Source organism: Vulpes vulpes, chromosome 1, assembly GCF_048418805.1.
Source record: "Vulpes vulpes isolate BD-2025 chromosome 1, VulVul3, whole genome shotgun sequence".
Taxonomy (NCBI): Eukaryota; Metazoa; Chordata; class Mammalia; order Carnivora; family Canidae; genus Vulpes; species Vulpes vulpes.
The window spans coordinates 129,826,976-129,849,839 of record NC_132780.1 but is presented as its reverse complement, the minus strand read 5'-3'; the positions used below and the strand labels follow the sequence as shown (position 1 = coordinate 129,849,839).

The 22,864-nt window shown below is 45.7% G+C and overlaps 1 protein-coding gene, 1 long non-coding RNA gene and 2 pseudogenes across 2 annotated transcripts; 2 read left to right on the top strand and 2 right to left on the bottom strand.

The window, feature by feature from the left end:
- Nucleotides 1-742: 742 nt before the first annotated feature.
- LOC112913801 (putative protein FAM10A4) lies at nt 743-1,605 on the top strand (annotated as a pseudogene).
- Nucleotides 1,606-1,794: 189 nt separating this feature from the next.
- LOC140593699 (hsc70-interacting protein pseudogene) lies at nt 1,795-2,377 on the top strand (annotated as a pseudogene).
- Nucleotides 2,378-4,935: 2,558 nt separating this feature from the next.
- Nucleotides 4,936-7,990, bottom strand: LOC140594517 (uncharacterized). Its single transcript, XR_011995384.1, has 3 exons — nt 7,907-7,990; nt 5,681-5,763; nt 4,936-5,051 (listed from the first exon to the last, which is right to left on the bottom strand). It is a non-coding gene; the product is annotated as an uncharacterized lncRNA (long non-coding RNA).
- Nucleotides 7,991-8,677: 687 nt separating this feature from the next.
- On the bottom strand, nt 8,678-12,357 carry LOC112913584 (DLA class I histocompatibility antigen, A9/A9 alpha chain-like). The gene is made up of 8 exons (XM_025990397.2): nt 12,203-12,357; nt 11,779-12,048; nt 11,222-11,497; nt 10,297-10,572; nt 10,074-10,178; nt 9,612-9,644; nt 9,430-9,477; nt 8,678-9,301 (listed from the first exon to the last, which is right to left on the bottom strand). The coding sequence occupies exons 1-8, from the start codon at nt 12,273-12,275 to the stop codon at nt 9,297-9,299; spliced, it is 1,086 nt and encodes a 361-aa protein (XP_025846182.1). The 5' UTR covers nt 12,276-12,357; the 3' UTR covers nt 8,678-9,296.
- Nucleotides 12,358-22,864: the final 10,507 nt, after the last annotated feature.

Genomic DNA, 22,864 nt, shown 5'->3' with positions numbered 1-22,864 from the left:
AGTGAAAGCAGTACTAAGAGGGAGATTCAGAGCTGCAAATACTTACATAAAAAAGAAGGGGCATCTGATGGCTCCATCAGTTAAGCCTCTGACTCTTGGCTTCAGCTCAGTTCATGATCTCATGATCTCAGGGTTGTGAGATGGAGCCTGCACTCAGCACAGAGTCTGCTTGAGAATCCTTCCCCCTCTACATCCTTCCCCTTCTGCTTCTCCCTCTGCTTGAGTTGACATGCTCTCTCTAAAATAAATGAATAATTAAACATATGGATTTCTTAATAAAATTAAAAAAGAAGATGAAAAGATGAAGGAAGAGGAGAAAGTGAAAGAATTCAGAAATAAACCAACACTTCCATGGTCAAATGATCTACAGCAAAGGAGTCAACAATATACAGTGGGGAAAAAGACAGTATCTTCAACCAATGGTGCTGAAAAGCAACACCTACTTCACGAGAATGAAACTGGACTATTTCTCACACCATACCCCAAAATAAACTCAAAATGGGGAGAAGAACTAAACGTGAGACCTAAAAATGTAAGATTTCTAGAGGAGAACATAGGCAGTTATATCCCTGACATCAGCCATAGAAACAATTTTCTAGGAATGTTTCCCGTGGCTTAGGAAACCAAGAAAAATCAAACAGTTGTAACTACATCAAAATACAAAGCTTTAGCATAGTGAAAGAAAACCTCAATAAAACACAGGCAACCTACTGAATGGGAGAAGATATTGGCAAAAATATATTCAATAAGGGTGCATACCCAAAATACATGAAGAATGTATATAACTCAACAAGAACAAAACACCCACCTCAACAAAATAAACCAATTTAAAGCGGGCAGTGGACACGAAGAGCCTTTTTTTCCAAAGAAGACAAACAAGTACTTGAAAAGATGCTCAACACCACTTATCATCTGGCAAACACAAATCAAACACACAATGAGAGGCAGCGGCCTCCTTCCACACGGTCACGCTGAGCTAGTACCGGCACCTGGAATCAGGCTGCGACCTCAGCCATGCCTGCCCCCTGCCACCACCTCTGGACCAGGGACCCCTGCAGTGAGCGAGCTTCGGGCCTTCATGAAAATGTGTAAGCAGGATCTGAGCATTCTGCCTACCAAGGAAATGCGCTTCCTGCGGGAGTGGGTGGAGACCATGGGGGGTAAAATACCACCTGCTACTTATAAAACTAAATCGGAAGACAATATCAAGGAATTAAAAACAGAAGGCAGAGGAAAACATAAAGACAGAGGAACCATCAAGTGAGCAAAGTGATCTAGAAATTGACAACAACGGTGTGACTGAACCAGATACTGATGCCCCTCAGGAAATAGGAGATGAAAATGTAGAGATAACTGAGGAAATGATGGATCAGGCAAACGATAAAAAAGGGGCTGCCATTGATGCCCTACATGATGGTGACCTACAGAAAGCCATTGACTTGTTCACAGATGCCATCAAACTGAATTCTCGTTTGGCCATTTTGTATGCCGAGAGCCCGTCTTTGTCAAATTACAGAAGCCAAATGCTGCCATTCGAGGCTGTGACAGGGCTACTGAAATAAATCCCGATTCAGCTCAGCCTTGCAAGTGGTGAGGGAAGGGACGCCTGGGTGGCTCAAAGGTTGAGTGTCTGTCTTTGGCTCAGGCCATGATCCCAGAGTCCCGGGATCGAGTCCCAAATCGGGATCCTTGCATGGAGCCTGCTTCTCTCTCTCTGCCTGTGTCTCTGCCTTTCTCTCTGTGTCTCTCATGAATAAATAAATGAAATCTTAAAAACAACAACAACAACAACAAAAAAAAACAAGTGGCGAGGGGAAAGTACACAGACTTCTGGGTCATTGGGAAGAAGCAGCACATGATCTTGCCCTTGCTTGTAAACTGGATTATGATGAAGATGCTAGTGCAATGCTGAAAGAAGCTCAACCAAGGGCCCAGAAAATTGTTGAACATCAGAGGAAGTATGAGCGAAAACATGAAGAGTGAGAGATCAAAGAAAGAATAGAAAAGGGTTAAGAGGCTCGGAAGAACATGAGAGAGCCCAGGGGGAGGAAGAAGCCAGACAACAATCAGGAGCTCAGTGTATGGCTCTTTCCCAGGTGGCTCTCCTGGGGGAATGCCTAGTAATTTTCCTGGAGAAATGCCTGGAAAGGCAGGGGGGAGGATGCCTGGAATGGCAGGAATATCTGGGCTCAACTGAGAGTCTTAGTGACCCAGAGGTTCTTGCAGCCATGCAGGATCCAGAAGTTAGGGTGGCCTTCCAGGATGGAGTCCAGAACCCAGCAAATATGTCAAAATATTAGAGCAACCCAAAGGTTATGAATCTCATCAGAAATTGTCAGCCAAATTTGGAGGTCAAGCATAAAGCCCTTCTGACAAATAAAGCCCTTGCTGAAGACAAAGTAACTTCCATCACCTAATGGATGTCGCTGTAATACAAACTAGTGTACCTCTGACCTTCTCATGAAGAAAGCTGGGTGCTGTGAAGAGAATCCTTACCCCTCTGCCCCACATGCAACTGAAACATTCTATAGTGGTTTGCCACTAGGGTATTCATTCAGATGATGTTTTCCAACTAGGAATTACAAACTATAACCACTTTTTAAACCTTAAAAATATTTAAACACATTTAAAAAACCCACAATGAGATATCACCTTACATCCATCAGAATAGCTAAAATCAAAACCCCAAGAAAGAACAAGTGCTGGCAAGGATGTGTAGAACAAAGAACTCTCATGCACTGTTGTGAATGCAAACTGGTGCAACCATTGTGGAAAACAGTACGGAGGTTCCTCAGAAGATTGAAAATATGATTACTATATGATCCATTAATTCCACAACTGAGTACTCGCCCAAGGAAAATGAAAACACTAATTTGAAAAGATATATGCATCCCTATGTTTATTGCATCATTGTTTACAGTAGCCCAGATATGGAAGCAGCCCAGGTGTCCATACACAGAGGGAAGGGATAAAGAAGTTGTGATATTATGTATGCATTTACAGGTATGAGTATTATGCAGCCATGAATAAGAATGAAATCTTGCCATTTGCAACAACATGGATGGATGTAGAAGGTATAATGTTAAGTGAAATAAGTCCAAGAAGGACAAACACCATATGATGTCTTTCCTATGTGGAATTTAAGAAACAAAACAAAGAAAAAAAGAGACAAAGTAAAACAGAGATTCTTGAATGTGGAGAACAAACCGGATGCTGCCAGAGGGGCAGTCATTGGGGAGGGATGAAAGGTGAAGGGGACTAAGAGAACAATTATAGTGATGAGATGAGCAATGCATATAGATGTATAGAATTGTTGAATCATTACATTCTACATCTGACTAATATAACACTCTGAGTTAATTATAATTCAATTAAAATATAATAAGTTTTTAAAAAAAGATCTCAAGTCAACAGCCAAACTCTAAACTTAATGAAGTAGAAAAAGACAAACAAAACACAAAGTTAGTAGAAGAAAGGCAATAATAAGTATTAGAGTAGAGATCAATTAAGCAGGGCATAGAAAAACAATCGGGAAAATCAATGAACCCAAAGTTGGTTCTTAGAAAGATCTACAGAATTGACCAACATTTAGCTGGATTGACAAGACAAAGAGACAAGACTAAAATTGCTAAAAATCAGAAATGTCAGTGGGGATATTACTGCCTATTCTACAGAATTAAAGATGATTAGCAGGGCAATGAACAGGTATGTAGCATCAAACTGGATGACCTAGATGAGATGAACAGATGCTTAGAAACAAAAAAACCTATCAAAACCGCATCACAAAGAAATAGAATAACTGAATAGAACCATAACCAGTAGGATTTTGAATCAATCATCAAATATCTCCTACAAAAGGAAGCCCCGGATCTGATGGATTCACTGTGAATCCTACCATTAAAGAAGACCAATCCTTCTAAAACTTGACCACAGGATGCCTGAGTGGCTCAGCGGTTGAGCATCTGCCTTTTGGTTGAATCGTGATCTCAGGGTCCTGAGATGGAGTCCTGCCTCAGGCTGCCCGGAGGGAGCCTGCTTCTCCCTCTGCCTATGTCTCTGCCTCTCTCTCTTTCTCTCTCTGTGTCTCCATGAATAAGTAAATGAATCTTTAAAAAAGTAATGAAACTCTACCACAAAACTGCAGAGGAGAGAACACTTCCAATTTATCGCATGAGGCCAGCATTGGCCTAACACCAAAGCCAGACAGAGACAATACAAGGAAACTACAGGCCAGTATCTCTTAGGAATATCCACATAGGTATCACCAGCAAAATACCAGCAAACGGAACTCAGCAGCAGCACCACGATACACTGACTATTCTTGGAAAGCAAATACATGTCAACGTGTGAGCATCAAGCAATCTAATACAGCGCATTAGGAGAATGAAGGGGAAAACACATGATTATTTCAATTGACGCAGAAAAGAAGCATTTGACAAAACTCAACACTCTTTAATCATAAAAACATTCAACAAATAGGAATGGAAGGAAACTACCTCAACATAATAAAAGCCAGAGATGAATATGCTCCAGGTGTCTTTATATGAAATGAACAAGGATGGAAGTTTTTCCTTTAAGATCAGGAACAAGGAGGATCCCTGGCTGGCTCAGCAGTTTAGCTCCTGCCTTGGGCCCAGGGCATGATCCTGGAGTCCTGGGATTGAGTTCCATATCGGCTCTCTGCAGGGAGCCTGCTTCTCCCTCTACCTGTGTCTCTACCTCTCTCTCTCTCTGTCTCTCATGGATAAATAAATAAAATCTTAAAAAATATCAGGGTGCGTGTACCCTTTTAATCTGCATTTTTGTATCTTTTGGGTAAATACCTACTAGTGCAATTGCTGAATCATGGGGTAGCTCTCTCTATTCTTACCTTTCTGTTGTTCTTCCATATTGTTTAACAGACTGGCTGAACCAGTTTTCATTCTTCCAACAGTGCAGGAGTGTTCCTTTCTCTGCATCCTCGCCAACATCTGTTGTTTCCTGCGTTGTGAATGTTCTCCATTCTGACAGGTGTGAGGTGGTATCTCATCATGGTTCTGATTTGTGTTTCCCTGATGGTGAGTGATGTTGAGCATCTTTCATGTGTCTGCAAGCCATCCGGATGCCTTTGGGAAAATGTCTATTCCTGTCTTCTGCCCATTTCTTAATTTGATTATTTGGTTTTGGGGTGTTGAGTTTGAGAAGTTCTTCCTAAGTTTTAGATACTAAACCTTTATCAGATATAACAGTACACTTATCCTGACAATCATGATGTCATGTATAGAACTGTTGAATCTGTACATCAGAAACTAATATAACACTATATCCTAACTATACTGGAATTGATAGGAAAAGAAAACAAAGATTAGTGAGTCACTTGTGTCCTAGGAACTTTTCAAACTGGTGTTTGAACTGAGTTAGAGGTGAGTGAGACTGCACACAAACTTTAAGAGTGAGTTCTTCATTCCCTAGAGTTGTGTGGTTTTCCTGAATATGATCCCTTTGGTTTTCCAAGCCAGGCACATGAGGGGCTCGTCTCTCCTGTGCAGGACCCAGGGTTTAGTGTCTGGTGCAGAGCACAGACCCCTTGCTTCTCAGCAAGGTTGTGTATTTTTGTGATGCCACCATATTTTGGATTCTCAGGCCTGGGGTGGATTTTCTAGTTTTTTGGTTTTGGCAAGAATGACTCTGCCTCTCTTACCTGTGTTGATGCTGCCCTTTTATCCTTTGCTGTGGAGGCTTAGATCTTCCTTAGAGGAGATTGTTCCACAAGTAGTTGAAAATCTATTGGGTCCATGGAAGAAGATGGGTTCAGGATGTTTGTAAGCTGCCATCTTGAACCAATCCCCCGACACCCCCTTGATTACCATTGCTTTGCCAGAAGTCTTCAAATTGGGACTCGGGGGACCCTGCTTCATGTGCTTGCTACTCAATGTGTGATCTGAAGACCAACAGCAGCAGCAGCAACCTTGTAGAAACCCCGAATCTCACACTGCGCTCCAGCCTCTCTAGATCTGCACAGTCCAGGAAATCCCTGTGCTCACTGAAGGCTGCGCCTCTCTGTTCTATGCACCTACTAGATGCAGAACCAGACAGAGCAGTACGCTCTGTGGGGGTGCGCCCTGATCAGCTTGCTTAGCCCCGAGCAGTCCAGGGATTGGGCCTGTTCCTTTCTCTTCTATGGCCATCACACCCTGGGTGTCCTCATCTCTGCTGAAGGCTCTGAAACTGATTGATGTGGAGCCACCTCCCAAGTATAATTCTCCAATCTTGATATCTCTGTATCCAACTGACATCAGCTGCATTTCTTATAGATCCCAGATTCCACATTCCTAAGTGGATATCTGTGATGCTGCTTCCCAATGTCCTCATTCCAGTGTCTCCTTCATCTCCATGGAAGGCACTACACACTTCTCCTTGCAGTCTGAAAAACCGGATGCCCTCCTTGATCCCTCCCTCTCACCCCCCAGAAGGAATGCCTTAGGAAATGCTGCAAAGTTCACCTGTAAACATATCCAGCACCCACTCATTTCCTATTATCTTCCCTCCCCACACTCCAGATGTTCAGCCCCCATCCCTCTCCTGGGACACTGCCCTGGGTCCTACAGGTTCCCTACTAGTTGCTCCCCTTCACCTCTCAATTCTGCACAGCAGCAAACAGGTGCTGGTAAAGAAATTCAATGAATTGATCTGTTCATTCTTATTTTTTTTATTAATTAATTAATTAATTAATTATGACAGTCAGAGAGAGAGAGAGAGAGGCAGAGACACAGGCAGAGGGAGAAGCAGGGTCCATGCACTGGGAGCCCGACGTGGGATTCGATCCCGGGTCTCCAGGATCACGTCCTGGGCCAAAGGCAGGCGCCAAACCGCTGCACCACCCACGGATCCCCTGTTCATTCTTATAACTCCACATCTCACTCAGAGAAAACTCAAAACCCTTCTACTGTCCTCAGGCCTCCATGACGTGACGTCATGTCACCCCCCTTGCTCTCTGCTCCAGCCCCAGGGGCCTCCTCACCCTCCCTCAAACATGGGACAGGCTCCTGCCCTGGAGCTTGAGCATGGAGGTTCCCTGCCTGGAAAGAACTTCCCCCAGACATCCTCCTACACAATTCATGTCCTCCAATCTCTCCCAGGTCGCCTTCTCAGGGAGGCTCCCCCAATCCCTGCAGTAAGGTGGCCACCGTCCCTGTCCTAGAGCAGGTTCTCTCTGGGTCACCTTCCTCAAGGCTCCTACCTACTTCCAATGTCTACACCTCCCTTACTTACTGTGCTTACACACACACACACACACACACAGTTCATGTCTGAATTACACGGGTTGGGACTGTGCGTGTGCACCTGTATGAGGACTTTTTACTGTAAGTACTATCCACGGTGTTTCCCTTCCTTATGATTTACTAATTTATTGCAGCTTCGCTCATCGTAAGAGCACAGTACACACTACCCGTAACACACAGTGTAAGCAACTGCTCTGTTCTCCGTGAGGCTTCCAGTCACGAGCACGCTATTAGCTGGCATGTTTTGGGGGAGACATGAGCTACACTCAGATTTCCTACGACAGAAGGGGGTCTCTGCCCCAATCACCCACCAGCCTGGGTCAGGTGTAGTCTCCCCTGACCACTAGAACATACTCTCCAGGAGACCAGCAGGTTTGCCTCACCTGAGTCTCACTGAGCTGCCCAGATGCAAACAGTGTGTCCTGCATGTGACACAGGACAGTTACAGCTGAATGAATGCGCAGGAAGAGGGTCTCCCTCTTCTAGAAGCGCCTGGGGCACAGCTTGAGGGTTCCATTGCAGCCCCCCCCCCCCCCCCCCCGCAGCCACTGGTCATCATTGCCACCTCTCCCTCCTCACAGGGCTGCCCTCACCTCCCTCCCTCAGCTCAGCCCCCACCCCCACACCGTTTCTCCTGCACACACCACGCACAGAGTTCACTCCTCAGGCACCCTGCACTTGGGCTTCCTGGGTCCTCTTCTCCAGCCACAGAGAAATCTACGTTACACTCTGCTTTATAAATCCCACGGGGATCACGGGGCCCAGGGTGAGGAGGGAGGGCAGAGCAGCAGGGGAGGCAGAAACTCCTGGACGCTTATGAGGAGGAGAACCTCTGACTTCTCCCCTCTCTACCTCAGGATGTGAACAATAATCCAGAAAGCAGCTGGGGAGGGAGGGGGAGAGTGGATGGATCTGGAAGTTCATCTCTCCAAACCTCGGGGACTCCTGTGTGCAGGGGACGACCTACGCCTGTGGGGACGGGAGCCCAAAGGACACCTGCTGCTGTAACCAATGGGGTCACCAGGGGACAATGGGATAGGAACTTGGACACAAGAGCAAGAGCAGGCATGAGGCTCTAGAGGACAACTCAAAAAAAAAAAAAAAGAAAAAAAGGAAGAAACGAAATGGGGGCTATGCTGTGACCCAGACCTGAGTCTAGCAGGCTGACCCAGTCTCAGGAAGCTCTGGCTACAGAAGGTCCTGGTGACAGGTGATGTCCAAGTCCCTGTGATCACAGGTCCTGGTGAGACAAGCTTCTACAGAAGGGGCAAGGACACGGAGAAGAGAGGACCCCGCTGAGGCCTGAACACGACTCACCTAGTATGTACTGAGCACCTACTGGGCACTGGCACCGTCCCCCCTAGGCTCCTGACAGCTTTCAGCCCCCAACTGCAACTGATTCAGCACAGCAAACATGAGGATTCTGGAAGGTTCTCAGGGCTTCCATTTATTTGCTCTCTCAACTTCAGAAATCTTTTATTACTTTAAGCAGTCCCACATCCCAAGACTTAGGAAACACAAACCCCTATCTGGATCCTTATTTTTTTAAAAAAGATTTTATATATTTATTCATGAGAGATAAGAGAGAGAGGGAGAGAATGGCAGAGACACATGCAAAGGGAGAAGCAGGCTCCATGAAAGGAGCCCAATGTGGGACTCGATCTGGGACTCCAGGATCATGCCCTGGGCTGAAGGCAGGTGTTAAACTGCTGAGCCACCCAGGGATCCCCATGGATCCTTATTTTCAATAGGGTAGTAACCCATTAGTACTCAACATGAAACAAAGACAGGGATGGAGATGGTCCAGCACTGCCTCTCCTGGACAGGAAAGCACATCAGAGAAGAGAGTGCACATCAGATTAGGGACAGGTCATGGTGGGCAGGGTGGGCCAATCTCCCCACCTCCTCACATTATGCTCCTAGGGACACAGGCACATCCTGACACTGTTTGCAGAGACAAGTCAGGGTTGTTGATGTCATCACGTGAGATGTGAACACATCTTGCATCGCTCAGTCCCCACAGGGCAGCTGTTCTCACACTGTGGAAAACAATCAAGGACAAACTGAGGTCAGTCACATAAGTGCTGACATTCTCAACAGTCCCCTTTGGGCTCATCAGGTCCCCAGTGCCCCAACCCTCCCCACTTCAGGATCTCTGGGGTCTCACCTCTAGGAGCCGTCAGAGATACCTCAGAGCCCTGGGCACTGTCATCACCTAGAGGAGAATAAACAGGACGTGGTCAGAGCTCACAGGAGGTGAGACTAAAGGAGGAGCTGTGGGGGTGAGCTCCCCATGGGGTCCTGTCTACACTCCTCCGGGGTCTCAGGGATCACCCTGTCCATACTCACATGCCGCATGAGAGTAGCCTGGTCCTTTTCCTCCTGTGGGAAGAAAACATCATGTGATAGGCCGGGCACAGGGCTGGGCCAGGAGATCCTCGAGGAAGCTCCCAGTCCTGGTGCAGAGTGAGTCTGCAGAATTCTGACTGACCGCCCAGGTCAGGGTCAGGGGACATGACATGAGGTGAGGGGTCACTGGACCACCTGACTTGCTGGAGGTCTGTCCTCAGCAGGGGCCTTCCGCTCTGTCCTGTGACGGCTGGGAATCAGTCCCTGTCACCAGAATCACCAAGGTGAAACTCTGGCCTTCATTTTCCCAAGTGTTTGCTGCACAGTGAGTGTGAGTACACAGCTCCAGTGTGAGAGAGTAACCGCGTATGGATGGCACCTCCTGTTAACAAGGCAGGACAGCGGCTCCCTAGGAAACCCCAACAGGACAGGAAAACACAGAGTATTTAGTCGGTTCCCTACCTGAGCGCTGCTTCCTCCAGATCACAGCTCCAATCACCCCAGCGACCACGAGGAGAACCACAGCAGCAATGCTGACGACAACAATGGTGGACAGAGGGGAAGGCTCTGGAAAGGGGAGGGAGGATGAGGGCCCAGCCTCTGGCTTGAGTCCTGACTCTGCTGAAATTCTCCAGAAGAGCTCCACTTGCCCTGAGTAGAAGCTCTACCCTGAGGTCCTCCTTACCCCATCTCCGCGTGACAGGCTCCGCCAGCCCCTCATGCTGCACGTGGCACGTGTATCTCTGCTCCTGTCCAGAGGGCACCACCACGGCCGCCCACTTCTGGAAGGTCCCATCTCCTGCAGGCCTGGTGTCCACAAGCTCTGTGTCCTGGGTCTGGTCCTCCCCATCCCGCTGCCAGGTCAGGGTGATCTCCGCAGGGTAGAAGCCCAGCGCCCAGCACCTCAGGGTGACCTCACGGTCAGAGAAGGGGTGGCGGGTCAGGTAGATTTTTGGAGGATCTAAGGAGAAGGGTCAGAAAATTTACAAATTTGCATTATACCGGGTGGGTCACCTAAGCAGCACTGCTGTGACCATGCTGAGAATGAAGAGGACAAATGGGGGAGAGGGAGTGCAAAATACAGACACCAGCCTGAACTCCAGGATCTGGGATACCTTCTTATCCCTTTGGAAGATCTAGAATCAGGATAAGATAGCCTAAGGTAGGAAGTTCCAGGTCTCTGAGTGTGACAACACATCTTGCATCTTCTGGTCCTGACCTAGGTAGAGGCAGTGACTCTTAAAACTTGGAGGCAGACCTCCAATTAAGTTGGGTGTGGGACAGGGAGCAAGGCCTGAGGGAGGAAGTCAGTCAGTGGTGCCCAAGGTGAATGCCAGGGTCAAAGAAATCTGCTATTAAATTATTTCAGAAATATCTCTATCCCTCTCCATAAAGACTGGATCCCTTAAATGTCCTGAGAGAAGGATGGGTTCTCTGAGCGAGTCTCTCTTTAGTACGGAACCGAAAACCAAGAAACTTCACTTTCAGGATCCAAGAAGTGGGGCAGGGGAGGAATTCTGGTGTCAATTCCATTTTCCTTTCTGTAGGGATAGCAGGAGGTACAGCCCCAGCGGCAGGGGAGATCCCGGAGTCCCAGATGCCGCACATACCTGTGCGCTGCAGGGTCTCTTTCCCTCTCTCCAGGTACTTAAGGAGCGACTGCACGCACTCCCCCTGCAGGTATACCCGGTAGTACTGGGCCGCGCCCGCCGCCTCCCACTTGCGCCGGGTGATCTGCGCCGCCGTGTCCGCCGCGGTCCAGGAGCGCAGGTCCTCGTTCAGGGCGATGTAATCGGCGCCGTCGTACGCGAACTGCTCGTACCCGCGGAGGAGGCGCCCGTCCGGCCCCACGTCGCAGCCCGAAGTCCACTGGAAGGTGTGAGACCCTGGGCAAGCCCCGCCCCCGTCTCAGTCAGTCCCGCCCCGGTAGCCCGGTCCCCGCCGTCAGCCCCGTCCACCTAGACTCCCCTGGCATTGGATCTACGGCCGGTGAGTGGTCAGAGGCCTCGGAAACTGTCCGCAAGTCCTTGCAGGCTCGTCCCGCGTGGGGGGCCAGGACGGTCTCCTGGCCTGGGGGTGAATCTCAGACCCGGGAACTCGGGGAGACCCCAGCCTGTCCAAGGGGGGTTCATGGACTGGTGAACTGGACCCGGCCCGGGTCACTCACCGGCCTCGCTCTGGTTGTAGTAGCCGAGGGCCGTCTGCAGGTTGGACCGGGAGGTCTGTGCGTGCACCCTGGCGATCTCCGTCTGCTCCTCCCAAAACTCCGGCGCCTCCTGCTCCATCCACCGCGCCCGCGGCTCCACCTTCGGACTCGCCGCGTCGCTGTTGAACCGCAGGAACTGTACGTCGTCCACGTAGCCCACAGAGATGTAGAGGGCCTCCCTGCGGCCGGGCCGGGACACGGCGGTGTGGAAAAACCTCAGGGAGTGGGAGCCTGCGGAGCCGAGGGGCTGAGACCCCGCCCGACCCCCTCCCGCCGCCGGGCCCGGGGCCCAGGGGGAGATGCCCGGGGGGGGGGCGGCGGAGGGGCGGCTTCCCGGGGTCCCGCGTCCCCGCCCGCCGGTCCCCTCGCTCCCGCCCGCACTCACCCGCCCGGGTCGGGGTCACGGCCAGGGCCGCCGACAGCAGCACGAGGAGGGCTCGCGGCATCACCACCTTCATCTCCGGGCTCCCGGGACACTGGCCGTCGCCGCTGGGCTCGGGGGCGGAGGCGGAGGCTTTCGAGCCCGGGACCCGGTGCCGCTGATTGGCTCCTCCAGAAACGCTGCACCCAATGGGAGTGCGAGCTGGGGCTGCGTCACGAGTCTCCAGGCAGGGACCCCTGAGCCAGGTTAGGAGAGGGAGAAGTGAAACCCCGGGAGGTGGGGACTCCCCAGCCTGAGCGACCCCGCCCCGGACCCGCCCTGGGGCCTGAGACCCTGAGAGCCTCACCCTCCCCGGGACCATGGAGTGACCTGACACTTTTCATCTTGCGTGGAGCGCTCTTTGTCACACTTTTCCCCTGACTCCTGGACCAGGGTCTTTCTGAAGAAACCAGGTGAAGACACCAGACTGAGCTCAGCCACTTTTCCTGCCTTCCTTCCTGGAGACCCCTTGCTGAGCTTGACTCTCTGCCTTTAACCCCTCACCACTCCCCCTCCACCGACTGACTTGCTTACTTTCTTACCTACTTCTTTTTTTTTTTTTTTCTTACCTACTTCTTTATGTATGGGTTTTAATTCCAGAAGTTAACATACAGTGTTAGGTGTACCGCAAGTGATTCCATAGTCCCATACCTGACAGGTCCATCATCATGCCAGCAACTTGAAAAAGAAAGAAAAGGGACCCCTTTCTCACACCATATACAAAAATAAATTCGAGATGGAGTAAAGACCTAAATGTGAGTCCTGAAACCATAAACATCCTAGAAGAGAACACAGGCAGTAACCTCTCTAGATCTGTCTCCTGAGGCAAGGGAAACAAAAGCAAAAATACACTATTGGGACTGCACAAAAAATAAAAATCTTCTACTCAGCGAAGGAAACAACAGTCCAGACAGTCCCCCTGGACAGTCTGAGAAGAAACTTACTCTCAGGGAATTTGATGCCAGAGAGAGAGCTGACTGTGGGACAATTGGTGAAGGAACAAGGTGTCTTCTGTACCTGAGGCAGGTGTGCTTGGGGCACTAGCTAGAGATTTTCACAGAGGCCAGTTTTCTTCTTGTTTATTAACCATAATCTTGACAACCTCAGAGAGATTGGGACTCGCATGCGTCAAAGTAGTGATTTTATCATTTCTGTATAAATTCGCCTAAACAGCTTTGAAATAACCAAAGCTGTCATTTTCACTTTCCCAAGCCAAGACTTTAGGTTTTTGTGCTTTAAAACGACCTCTATTCCATAGCTCCGTCTGTGAATTCCAGACATAGCCTCAATACAAAGATGTACGTTGGAAGTACAGTCTGTATGTGATCTGTGTCTGGGTCTTGATTTACCCAGGTGACTAAGTGACAGGTGGAGAGGCTGATGCCATTGAAAGAAGCTGTTTTTTTTTTTTTTTTTTTTTTAATTACATTACTGAGAGGAGGAGCATGGAACACCACAGAGGGCCATATGGGGAAGCACCAAGGAGCACTAGGGGGCAGAAGGAGTGGAAGAAAGCATGGCCCAGAACGTTTATTGTATTTTCCTTGAGAAAGGCAGAGGGGTTGGGACACATTTTAGAATTAACTAGTCTGAATAATGTCATCAGTTGGCTTTGGGTCACAGGAGTTGTCTCTAGAAGCCTGGTACCTGGTCCTGAGTAATTGGAGCAGAGGAATATTATATCCTGGAGTAGTCTTAAAGAGAGGTAGTTCAGAATATGCTTGCAAAGGGAAGGTGTGCTCCTGGTCAAGCATTTAGCTGGCTCTCAGAATTGGCCACTCAGGGGAGGGAGAAGGTCTCCCCAGTTATGGAGGCCGCAAATGCCAGAGCATCAAGGATACAAAAAAAGAGAAAGTATCATTAATATAGTACATTTCAATCAGAGTGTGCAACCATTAATCACCTCATAGTTGCAAGTATTCAGGGCAGTCCAAATGCCCGTCATCAGCATTCAGTGTTGCCTGTGTGTATGAATGAGCACCTAAAAGGAGGATTTTATTGGGGTATTAGTGGCATCTAGGTTACTTCTTAACCCTGATAACATAAGGAGGCCACAGGTATTCAGTCCACAGAGTGCAGTAAATATTAGATGCAAACAATATCTTGCTAAGACCTGGAAATAGAGATTAAATAAAAAATTGATATAACAATGTATTCAATGTATTCAAATTCCACTACTTTAGAATTCTTTACCGCTGCTTCTCTCCCTCCACCTGCATCTGCAGCCCTTCTCTCCATCTCTCTCAGCCCTCATGCCTTCTCATCCCCTTAGTCTCCACCCCCTCTCCTGATTGCACCCTGCTGCCACCCCAACACCTGCCACCCAGGGCCACTCTCTCCACTGGGGTCAGTGATCCTGCTAATGTGAGTCAGAATGTGTCATTTCATCACTGAAAAAGCTCCAGGGGCTCCATCTCACTTTTAGGAAGCCTCTAGAATATAAAGCATGAGAGCACAGGTGCTTTGGACTACTTTGATGAAAGCTGTACCCCTAGTGTAGAAAGCCATTCTTGGTGCAGAGTAGGCAGTAAATTAATTGTTGTTGAATGAATGAATGAATGAAATATGACTATTAGATTTTAATCCCATGACTTAAAAAATCACAAAATGGAAAATACATGAAAAATGAGATTTTATTTAGTGTGCACGACGATTCATACATTCATTCTACTGGGAAAATGTGATGTGCATTAAGGCTATGTGGTGGTTTTCTATTGCTGCATAACAAATTAACCACAAACATAGTGACTTACAACCACACCCATGTGTATGTGCACAGTTCTGTAGGTCAGCAGTCCAGGAGTGATGCTGAGGGGTCTTCTCCTCAGCATGTCACAGACAGTGTTTGCAACTAGAGCTCGAGGTCCCCTACAAGCTTGTACAGATCTGTTAGCAGAATTCCAGTTCTTGTAGTTGGAGGTCGGCAGTCTCCAACCTGGCACGCTGTCAGTGGGATGCTGTTCTTAGCTCCTGTGGCCACCAGCATTGCTTGCCGGGAGCCCCTTCCATCGTAAAGCCCCCACTCACAATGAATCCTGCTTACTCTTCCAGTCCCTTCACTCAGGAAGCACCCTGTGCTATTAAGGGCTCACCTGATTAGGTCAGGACTACTTGGGATAATTCTTCTGTTTCGTTTATTTATTTATATTTTAAAAAGATTTTATTTATTTATTCATGAGATACACACACACACAGAGGCAGAGACACAGGCAGAGGGAGAAGCAGGCTCCATGCAGGGAGCCCGACATGGGACTGGATCCTGGGTCTCCAGGATCATACCCTGGGCTTAAGGTGGTGCTAAACTGCTGAGCCCCCCCAGCTGCCCAATCCTCCTGTTTTAAATGCAGCTGATCTGAACCTTCACTGCATATGCAAAGTCCTTTCACACTAGCACCTGGATTAGTGTTTGATCCAACAACTGGGAGAATATGAATAACCAGAGGTTAGTTATGGCAGGCCATCTTAGCATCTGCCTAGGACAGCCTGCTTCTTCCTTTTGTTTAATTGGTTTACCGTCAGAAATCAAACTCCAAATAAATAGATTGTTGTGAATGATGATAATATGCATTCTGTTCCCTTAGACATAGATATTCTTCTTAAATCTTAAAACCAATAGATGATGTTTAATATCATAGTTAATTTAGAGCCAATCGAAATTAAAGTGCAATACTTTATTCTCTTCTTTGGACTCTATAATAGTTATGTACTGGTGCCTCACAAATTATCCAGAGAATAGAAGCTCAGAACAACAAATATATTTTGTGTCCCACAGTTTCCCAGGGTCAGGAATCCAGGAGAGGCTTACCTGAGTGCTTCTGTCTCAGGGCCTCTCTCTGGGTTGCAGTCAAGTTGTCAGACAGGACTGCATCATCTGATGGCTTGCCTGGGGCTGAGGGATTCCTAGGACATAAGGCTCCCTCACATGGCTGTTGAGGAAAATGAGGAAATGAGGAAGAGGCCTCATTTCCTTCCCAGATGGTCCCAGGGGGCCTCAGTTCCTAGCTGTGTGGACTTTTCCATTAGGTAGCTAATAACTAGGTAGCTTCTTCCCCCAGTGCAAGTAACCAGAGAGAGAGAGAGAGAGACAGAGACAGAAACAGAGAGACAGACAGACAAAAAGAGAGAGAAAGAGCCAGGTAGAAGCTGCAATGTGTTTTATGTTCCTAGACCTGGGTCACACACCATCACATCAGCCTTTTCTATCAGTTAGAAGTGAATCATTCAGTGCAAGTCCACACTCAGGAGGAGGACATTAAGATCCATATCTGGAAAGGAGGATTGTTGTCAAAGAATTTGTGAACCTGTTAAAACCAGAATCAAAACTAAATATTATTTCAGAATTTTGTAAATCAAATGCTTCTTTCACCCAATTATTTTCCTTGAATGCTTCAAATTTCTCTTTGGAAAGTAACAATGAGAAGTTTATATAAAGTTAACATTTATAATATTTAACATCTCTCTCTATGGTTGTTTTCAGTGAAATTTAGTAGAAGAGATTTAGGCAGTAACAAACTTCAAAAAAGCACTGTCACAATGCACTAAAATTTTTTACACAGTTCTATTTGGTGTCATTTCCATTTGTATTTGCTATTTCATCAGTGGTTATTCCATTGAATGATTTCCAGTTTAATTTATATTGAGCAACAATATGCTTTTCATTCTCTGAATGTATTGAATCCAGTTGAATGGGAGGTTAATGTGACACATCAAATCCTTCACAAGATAGAATTGCCTTGCACACCACATTGAACATTGTATATCAGAAAACAATAGACGGTGCCAGCGAGAAAAAGATCAAATGACCTATTCTAGCCAAAACTCTTGTTATGACTTTCTGTATCCTCTCTAACATGGCTCAGGATAATTGACTGTGACTCTATTCCAGTGTGAACAGTTTGTGCTTTGATCCAATTTGCATGGATTACCAAGTATCCTTGAAATGAAGTTTGATATCTCATTTTTAATTTCCTTAAAAACAATGAACCTGGAATATTAAACAACTCCAGTTTGAAAAATGCCAGTTTCAGAAGATCTGAAACAGCAAACCTGGGCACACACCACCAATTGGGACAAGAAACATGAAGCCCCATGGGCCACTCCCCAGTGCCGTACCCCAGGTGTAACCTCTGTCCAAAAATTCGTGGCTAACCACTCCTTTGAGTGCTCTAACGATTTTACAATAAGTGTTTCTGTGCCCAAAGCCAATATTATTGTTTTTTGCCTGTTTTACCTCCTTGTACAGTAAACACAACTACATGTCTTCTGTGAATCGTTGTTACATGCAGGTAACTTATCCCTAATGTGTTAGTGTAGTTCACTCATTTTTACTGCTGTACTGTCTTACATTTTGGGATTAAATCACAATTTTGCTATTTGCCTATTTATTTTTATGTGGGGGTTATTCCAGTTTTCCCCATAAACTTAGTACACGAGTCTTCTGGAACACAAATTAGACTGCAGACACTTCTTTTCCTTTCTTTGTTTTATTCAGTCAGGATTCATTCAAGGAAAGGCAACTTAATTTTTACATGTGAGCTTTGTTTTTTTTACCATATCAGTAAGTACGAAAGTTATGAATTACATGTTCTCTTATGTCCTGCATCCAGGAGTGAATCCATGAAATTCTCAGATAGGAATCTAAATCATAGGTCCTATTAAAAATAGCCCAAGTGAAAAATGACCATATAGCCAGCCTGTTTGTGGTCTTGAAGAATATCTAACACTCTCAGGTGGTCTCATAATGCAGAGTACTGAATTCTGTGAGATTTGTCAAAATTTAAAACAGCATTGCTTACAAAATCATTCTTTTTTTTAAAAAAAAATTTTTTTTATTTATTTATTTATTCAGAGAGAATGAGAGAGAGGCAGAGACACAGGCTCCAGGCAGGCTGCCCAACATGGGACTCGATCCCAGGTCTCCAGGATCACAACCCGGGCTGCAGGTGGCTCTAAACCGCTGCACCACCGGGGCTGCCCTACAAAATCATTTTTGAAGCTCTAAATGCCTTTACATAACAAAAATGAGAATTTTGAGTAGTTGCCTCACAGGACCAAATCTATAAATCAGAACTAGTTAAAATTCAATGGTATCAGTTTTCTCATTTATAAGGTAACTAGATGGCAAATTAATAGATGGCATAAAAATAAAGACTTACATCTTTTTTTTTATGGGAGGAAATGTATGATAACTAGGGAATACAGAAAGTTCAATGTATTTTACAATAAAATAACCATTCAAACCTCCATCCCTGTACAATAGGGTTAAGGTCATCTCTAGTAAATTTGCATGTTTCCATACAGTGTATTTTATCATAAGTACCTGAATTGTTTTAGATATACCATTTTCCATCGAAAGACTATTATATTTGTATACCTGGATAAAATTTATTACATTGAGATGTTTTAAAAATATGTATAAACTTGTTTCTGATATGCAAAAGCATTTGGCAATACTTTTACAGCATTCGATTTTATAGAATTAAAATGTCATACTGTACTCACTTTGATGTTTAAAGAACATTCTTAGAAAAAATATATTAGAAGCCTGACTGCATAATAGTATTCTTTCCAGTTTCTGGTTCTGGTAATTAAAACCTTCATTAAGTCTGTTAACAAGTCATTTCCTGTACATTTATGAAGGCAACTGACATGATTGGCAAACAAAACCTTCAGATATTTTTTTTAATTTTTTTTTTTATTTTTATTTATTTATGATAGTCACAGAGAGAGAGAGAGAGAGAGGCAGAGACATAGGCAGAGGGAGAAGCAGGCTCCATGCACCGGGAGCCTGATGTGGGATTTGATCCCGGGTCTCCAGTATCGCGCCCTGGGCCAAAGGCAAGCGCCAAACCACTGCGCCACCCAGGGATCCCAACCTTCAGATTTTATGTTATTTACCGAAGAGCACAGTTCAGCAAGAACAGAAAACCCAATATGCAAATTTGGAGACTATTTTACAAATTTAGCAGTTCCTGTGACTCAAAGGTTTCAGCCTTTCAAGGTACCGTCCATAAAGTTCCACATCATTGTGACCTGCCCCTTCAAACCTTGGCAAAGCTCAAAGAATGCGAAGCCATGTGAAAAGTCACTGACTTCACCTTCAGTCTCCTGAATTATTAGCACAGGAGCTGTTATCTTAGAGATTTTGTCAATGTTTGGGAGTGCATCAAAACTGTAGGTCTAGGGATCCCTGGGTGGCGCAGCGGTTTGGCGCCTGCCTTTGGCCCAGGGCGCGATCCTGGAGACCCGGGATCGAATCCCACATCAGGCTCCCGGTGCATGGAGCCTGCTTCTCCCTCTGCCTGTGTCTCTGCCTCTCTCTCTCTCTCTGTGACTATCATAAATAAATAAAAATTAAAAAAAAAAACCTGTAGGTCTTAAAAAAACAAAACAAAACTGTAGGTCTTCCAAGTGTCAGGAAGAGTGATTCCCATCCCGTGGTCAAAGGAGAATGAAGAGTGCTGTAGCACTCTGACACCAAGCAGCAGGATCCACAGATGTTCTGTCCTTCTACTTTGGCCACATATGATCACATTTTCAGGGAAAATACCATATTTTGCGCTAAGAGTAAGCCAAGCAGCTCCTGTATCTGCATAGAGGTTTTTCTTCAACAGGTTCCCAACACTTACACAGTATAGTACAATTGGTCTGTGATCCCAGTCCTATGTAAAAGCTGCTCATCTGACCAAGATCAAGATCATTTCTGTGTGCGAAGAGTTAAGTGTACTTGGCATTGGGTGGACAAAGTACAAACATGCAGGCAATTCTGGTGCCTTTACTGGTTCTAGTCATGAAACACTCAATAGCATCTTTTTCTCTAGAAGAATACTACCAGTCTGCTTATTCTGATTGGTGTGAAGTCCACCAGTTTCTTTTTCTTTTTAAAAAAATTTTTTTATTAATTTATTCATGAGGGACACAGACAGAGGCAGAGGCACAGAGAGAGGGAGAAGCAGGCTCCATCCAGGGAGCCTGATGTGGGACTTGATCCCCTACCGGGGATCACACCCTGAGCCAAAGGCAGACGCTCAACCACTGAGCCACCCAGGCATCCCTAAGTCTAGCAGTTTCTACATTCATCACACATCATTGTGTAAGTTGGATCAGGTGGTAAAAATGCTAATTTGAAGTCATTTTCCCAGGGAAAGACAGACAGGAGCCACATAGGCCACATAGGTCACTAAAGGAGAGCTTACTCATCTTCTGCACCTGAGGGGCTGGAGGAAAGGGTGGGGAGAGAGCCCTTGCCCACGTGCTGTTCTTCCCCCTCAAGGTGCGACCCACACTGCCACTGCTCCTCCACCTCCCCTTCTGTCACCACAGACACCACCCACATGCAGCCAGGTCTTCCTTCTCTTTGTTCACCTCTCTCTGCTCCCCTCCGCCTGCCACCGCAAGACTAGCTCTCCTGGAGGGAGGAAGGCAGTGGGGAACCAAAGGGCCAGCAGAACCCTCTAAGGCAGGAGTTGGTCACCGACTTAAATATTTCTTAAATATTTTACTTGTGATTTCTTTTGGCCCATTTGTTAAGAGTGTGTTTAATTCTAGTTTTCCTTTTGTTTTCGATTTCTAACGGCACCCCCCCGCCCCCACGGTGCTTGGAAAACATAGTTTATGTGATATCCTTTCAATTCTGTTTGAGTCTTCATCTGTGGTCTAACATAGGCTGCATCCTGGACAGTGAGTGTCCCATGTGCGCTGGAGGAGAATGTGTATTCTGTTATGTGTGGGTAGAGTGTTCTGTATATGTGTGTCAGATCTAGCTGGTTTATTACATTGCTCAAGCCCTCTGTTCCCTAACTTTTCTTCTGCTGGTTGCTCTATCCCACTCAGAATGTGATAATGAATTCTCCAGCTGTTACTGCGGGTCTCTCTACTTCTGCCTTTCATTCTATCAAGTTTTGCTTCATAGATTTTGTTGATCTGTTATTAATGCTAGAAGTTTATAATTTTTATATCTTCTTGCTCTATTGAAACTTGTATTAATATATACCGTTCTCTTTTGTCTCTTCTAAACTTTGATTTAAAGTCAATTTTGTCAGATATTAGTACAAACACTCTTGTTCTCATTTGGCTACTATGTGCATGGGATTCCTTTTTCCATCCTTTCCTGTCAAACTATTTGTGATTTTAGATAAAATGAGCCTCCTTTCAACAACATAGAGTTAGATCATCTTTCTGTCACCATTCTGCCACCTTTATCCTTTGATTGGTGTGTTTAATTCATTTACATTCAAAGTAATTTTGCTGAATAAGGAAGGGCATGTTCCCATTATTCTGTTATTTACCTATTGTCTATATGTCTTTTAATTATGTTGTCCCTGGGACACCTGGGTGGCTCAGGCATTGAGCATCTGCCTTTGGCTTGTGTTGTGATCCTGGGGTCCTGGGATCGAGTCCCACACCACAGGGAGCCTGCTTCTCTCCCTCTGCCTATGTCTCTGCCTCTCTCTCTGTGTCTCTCATGAATAAATAAACAAAATCTTTAAAATTTTTTCCAGAATTGTTTTAGTATTTGTTTAGTTTATTTAGTAGAATGGTTTAACTCCCTTCTCATTTCCTTTTGCATGTATATTCCATAGATACTGTTTTTGTGTTTACCATGGGGGTTATATTACTGGAGATACTGTTTTTGTGTTTACCATGCGGGTTATATTACACATCCTAAAATTCCAGCACCCTAACTGTGTATTTCTACAAGCTTATTTTCAATAACAGACAAAAAGTGTCATTTTCTACAGCTCCATCCCATCCCCTTGTAGTGATTGATTTCAGAATATTACATCTTTACACAGTGTCCAAAAACATAGACTAATAATTGTTTTTATGCATTAGTCTGTCAAAATAAGTTGAAAACAAATAGTGGAGTTATAATTCAAAGTTACTAGAATATGGCTTTTAAGCAAGTAGTTGTTTTTTCATATATCGGTCTTTTAAATCATGTAGGAAACAAAAAGTGGAGTTACAAATCAGAGTCACACTAATACTACATTTATAATTGCTCATTTACTTCCCTTCATTAGCCCTGTAAGTCTTCATGTGGCTTCAAGTGACTGTCCAGTGTCCTTCCATCCTGTAGGATTCTCTGTAGCTGGTCTTGCCAGGCAAGTACAGTGGTGATGAACTCATTCAGCCTTTTGTTCACTGGAGAAGGTCCTAATTTCTCCCTCACTTTTCAGATCTGTTTTGCAGATATAAGATTCCTGATTGAGTGCTTTTCTTTCAGCACATTGAGTATATCAGTATGTCTTCACTAAAACGCTGAGCCACCCAGGCTGCCCGGCTTCTAGGATTTCTGATGACAAATCTGCTAATTTTTTTACAGGAACCCTTGTCTGTGATGAATCACTTCTCCTTTTCTGTTTTCAAGACTCTTTGCCTTTGGCTTTCAACATTTTGATTATAATATGTCTCGGTGTGGATATCACCCTAAGTGGAATTTGTTATTCTTCTTCAGTGTTTATATTCATTTCTCATCAATTTGAGGAACTTTTCAGTCATTATTTCTTCAAATAATCTCTCCTACCTTCTTCTCTCTTTTCTGTCTGGGACTCCCCAAAATGCATAGATTGTTCCCTTTATGGTCTCAGTTCTCTTCTAGGCTGTCCTCATTTTTCTTCAGTATTT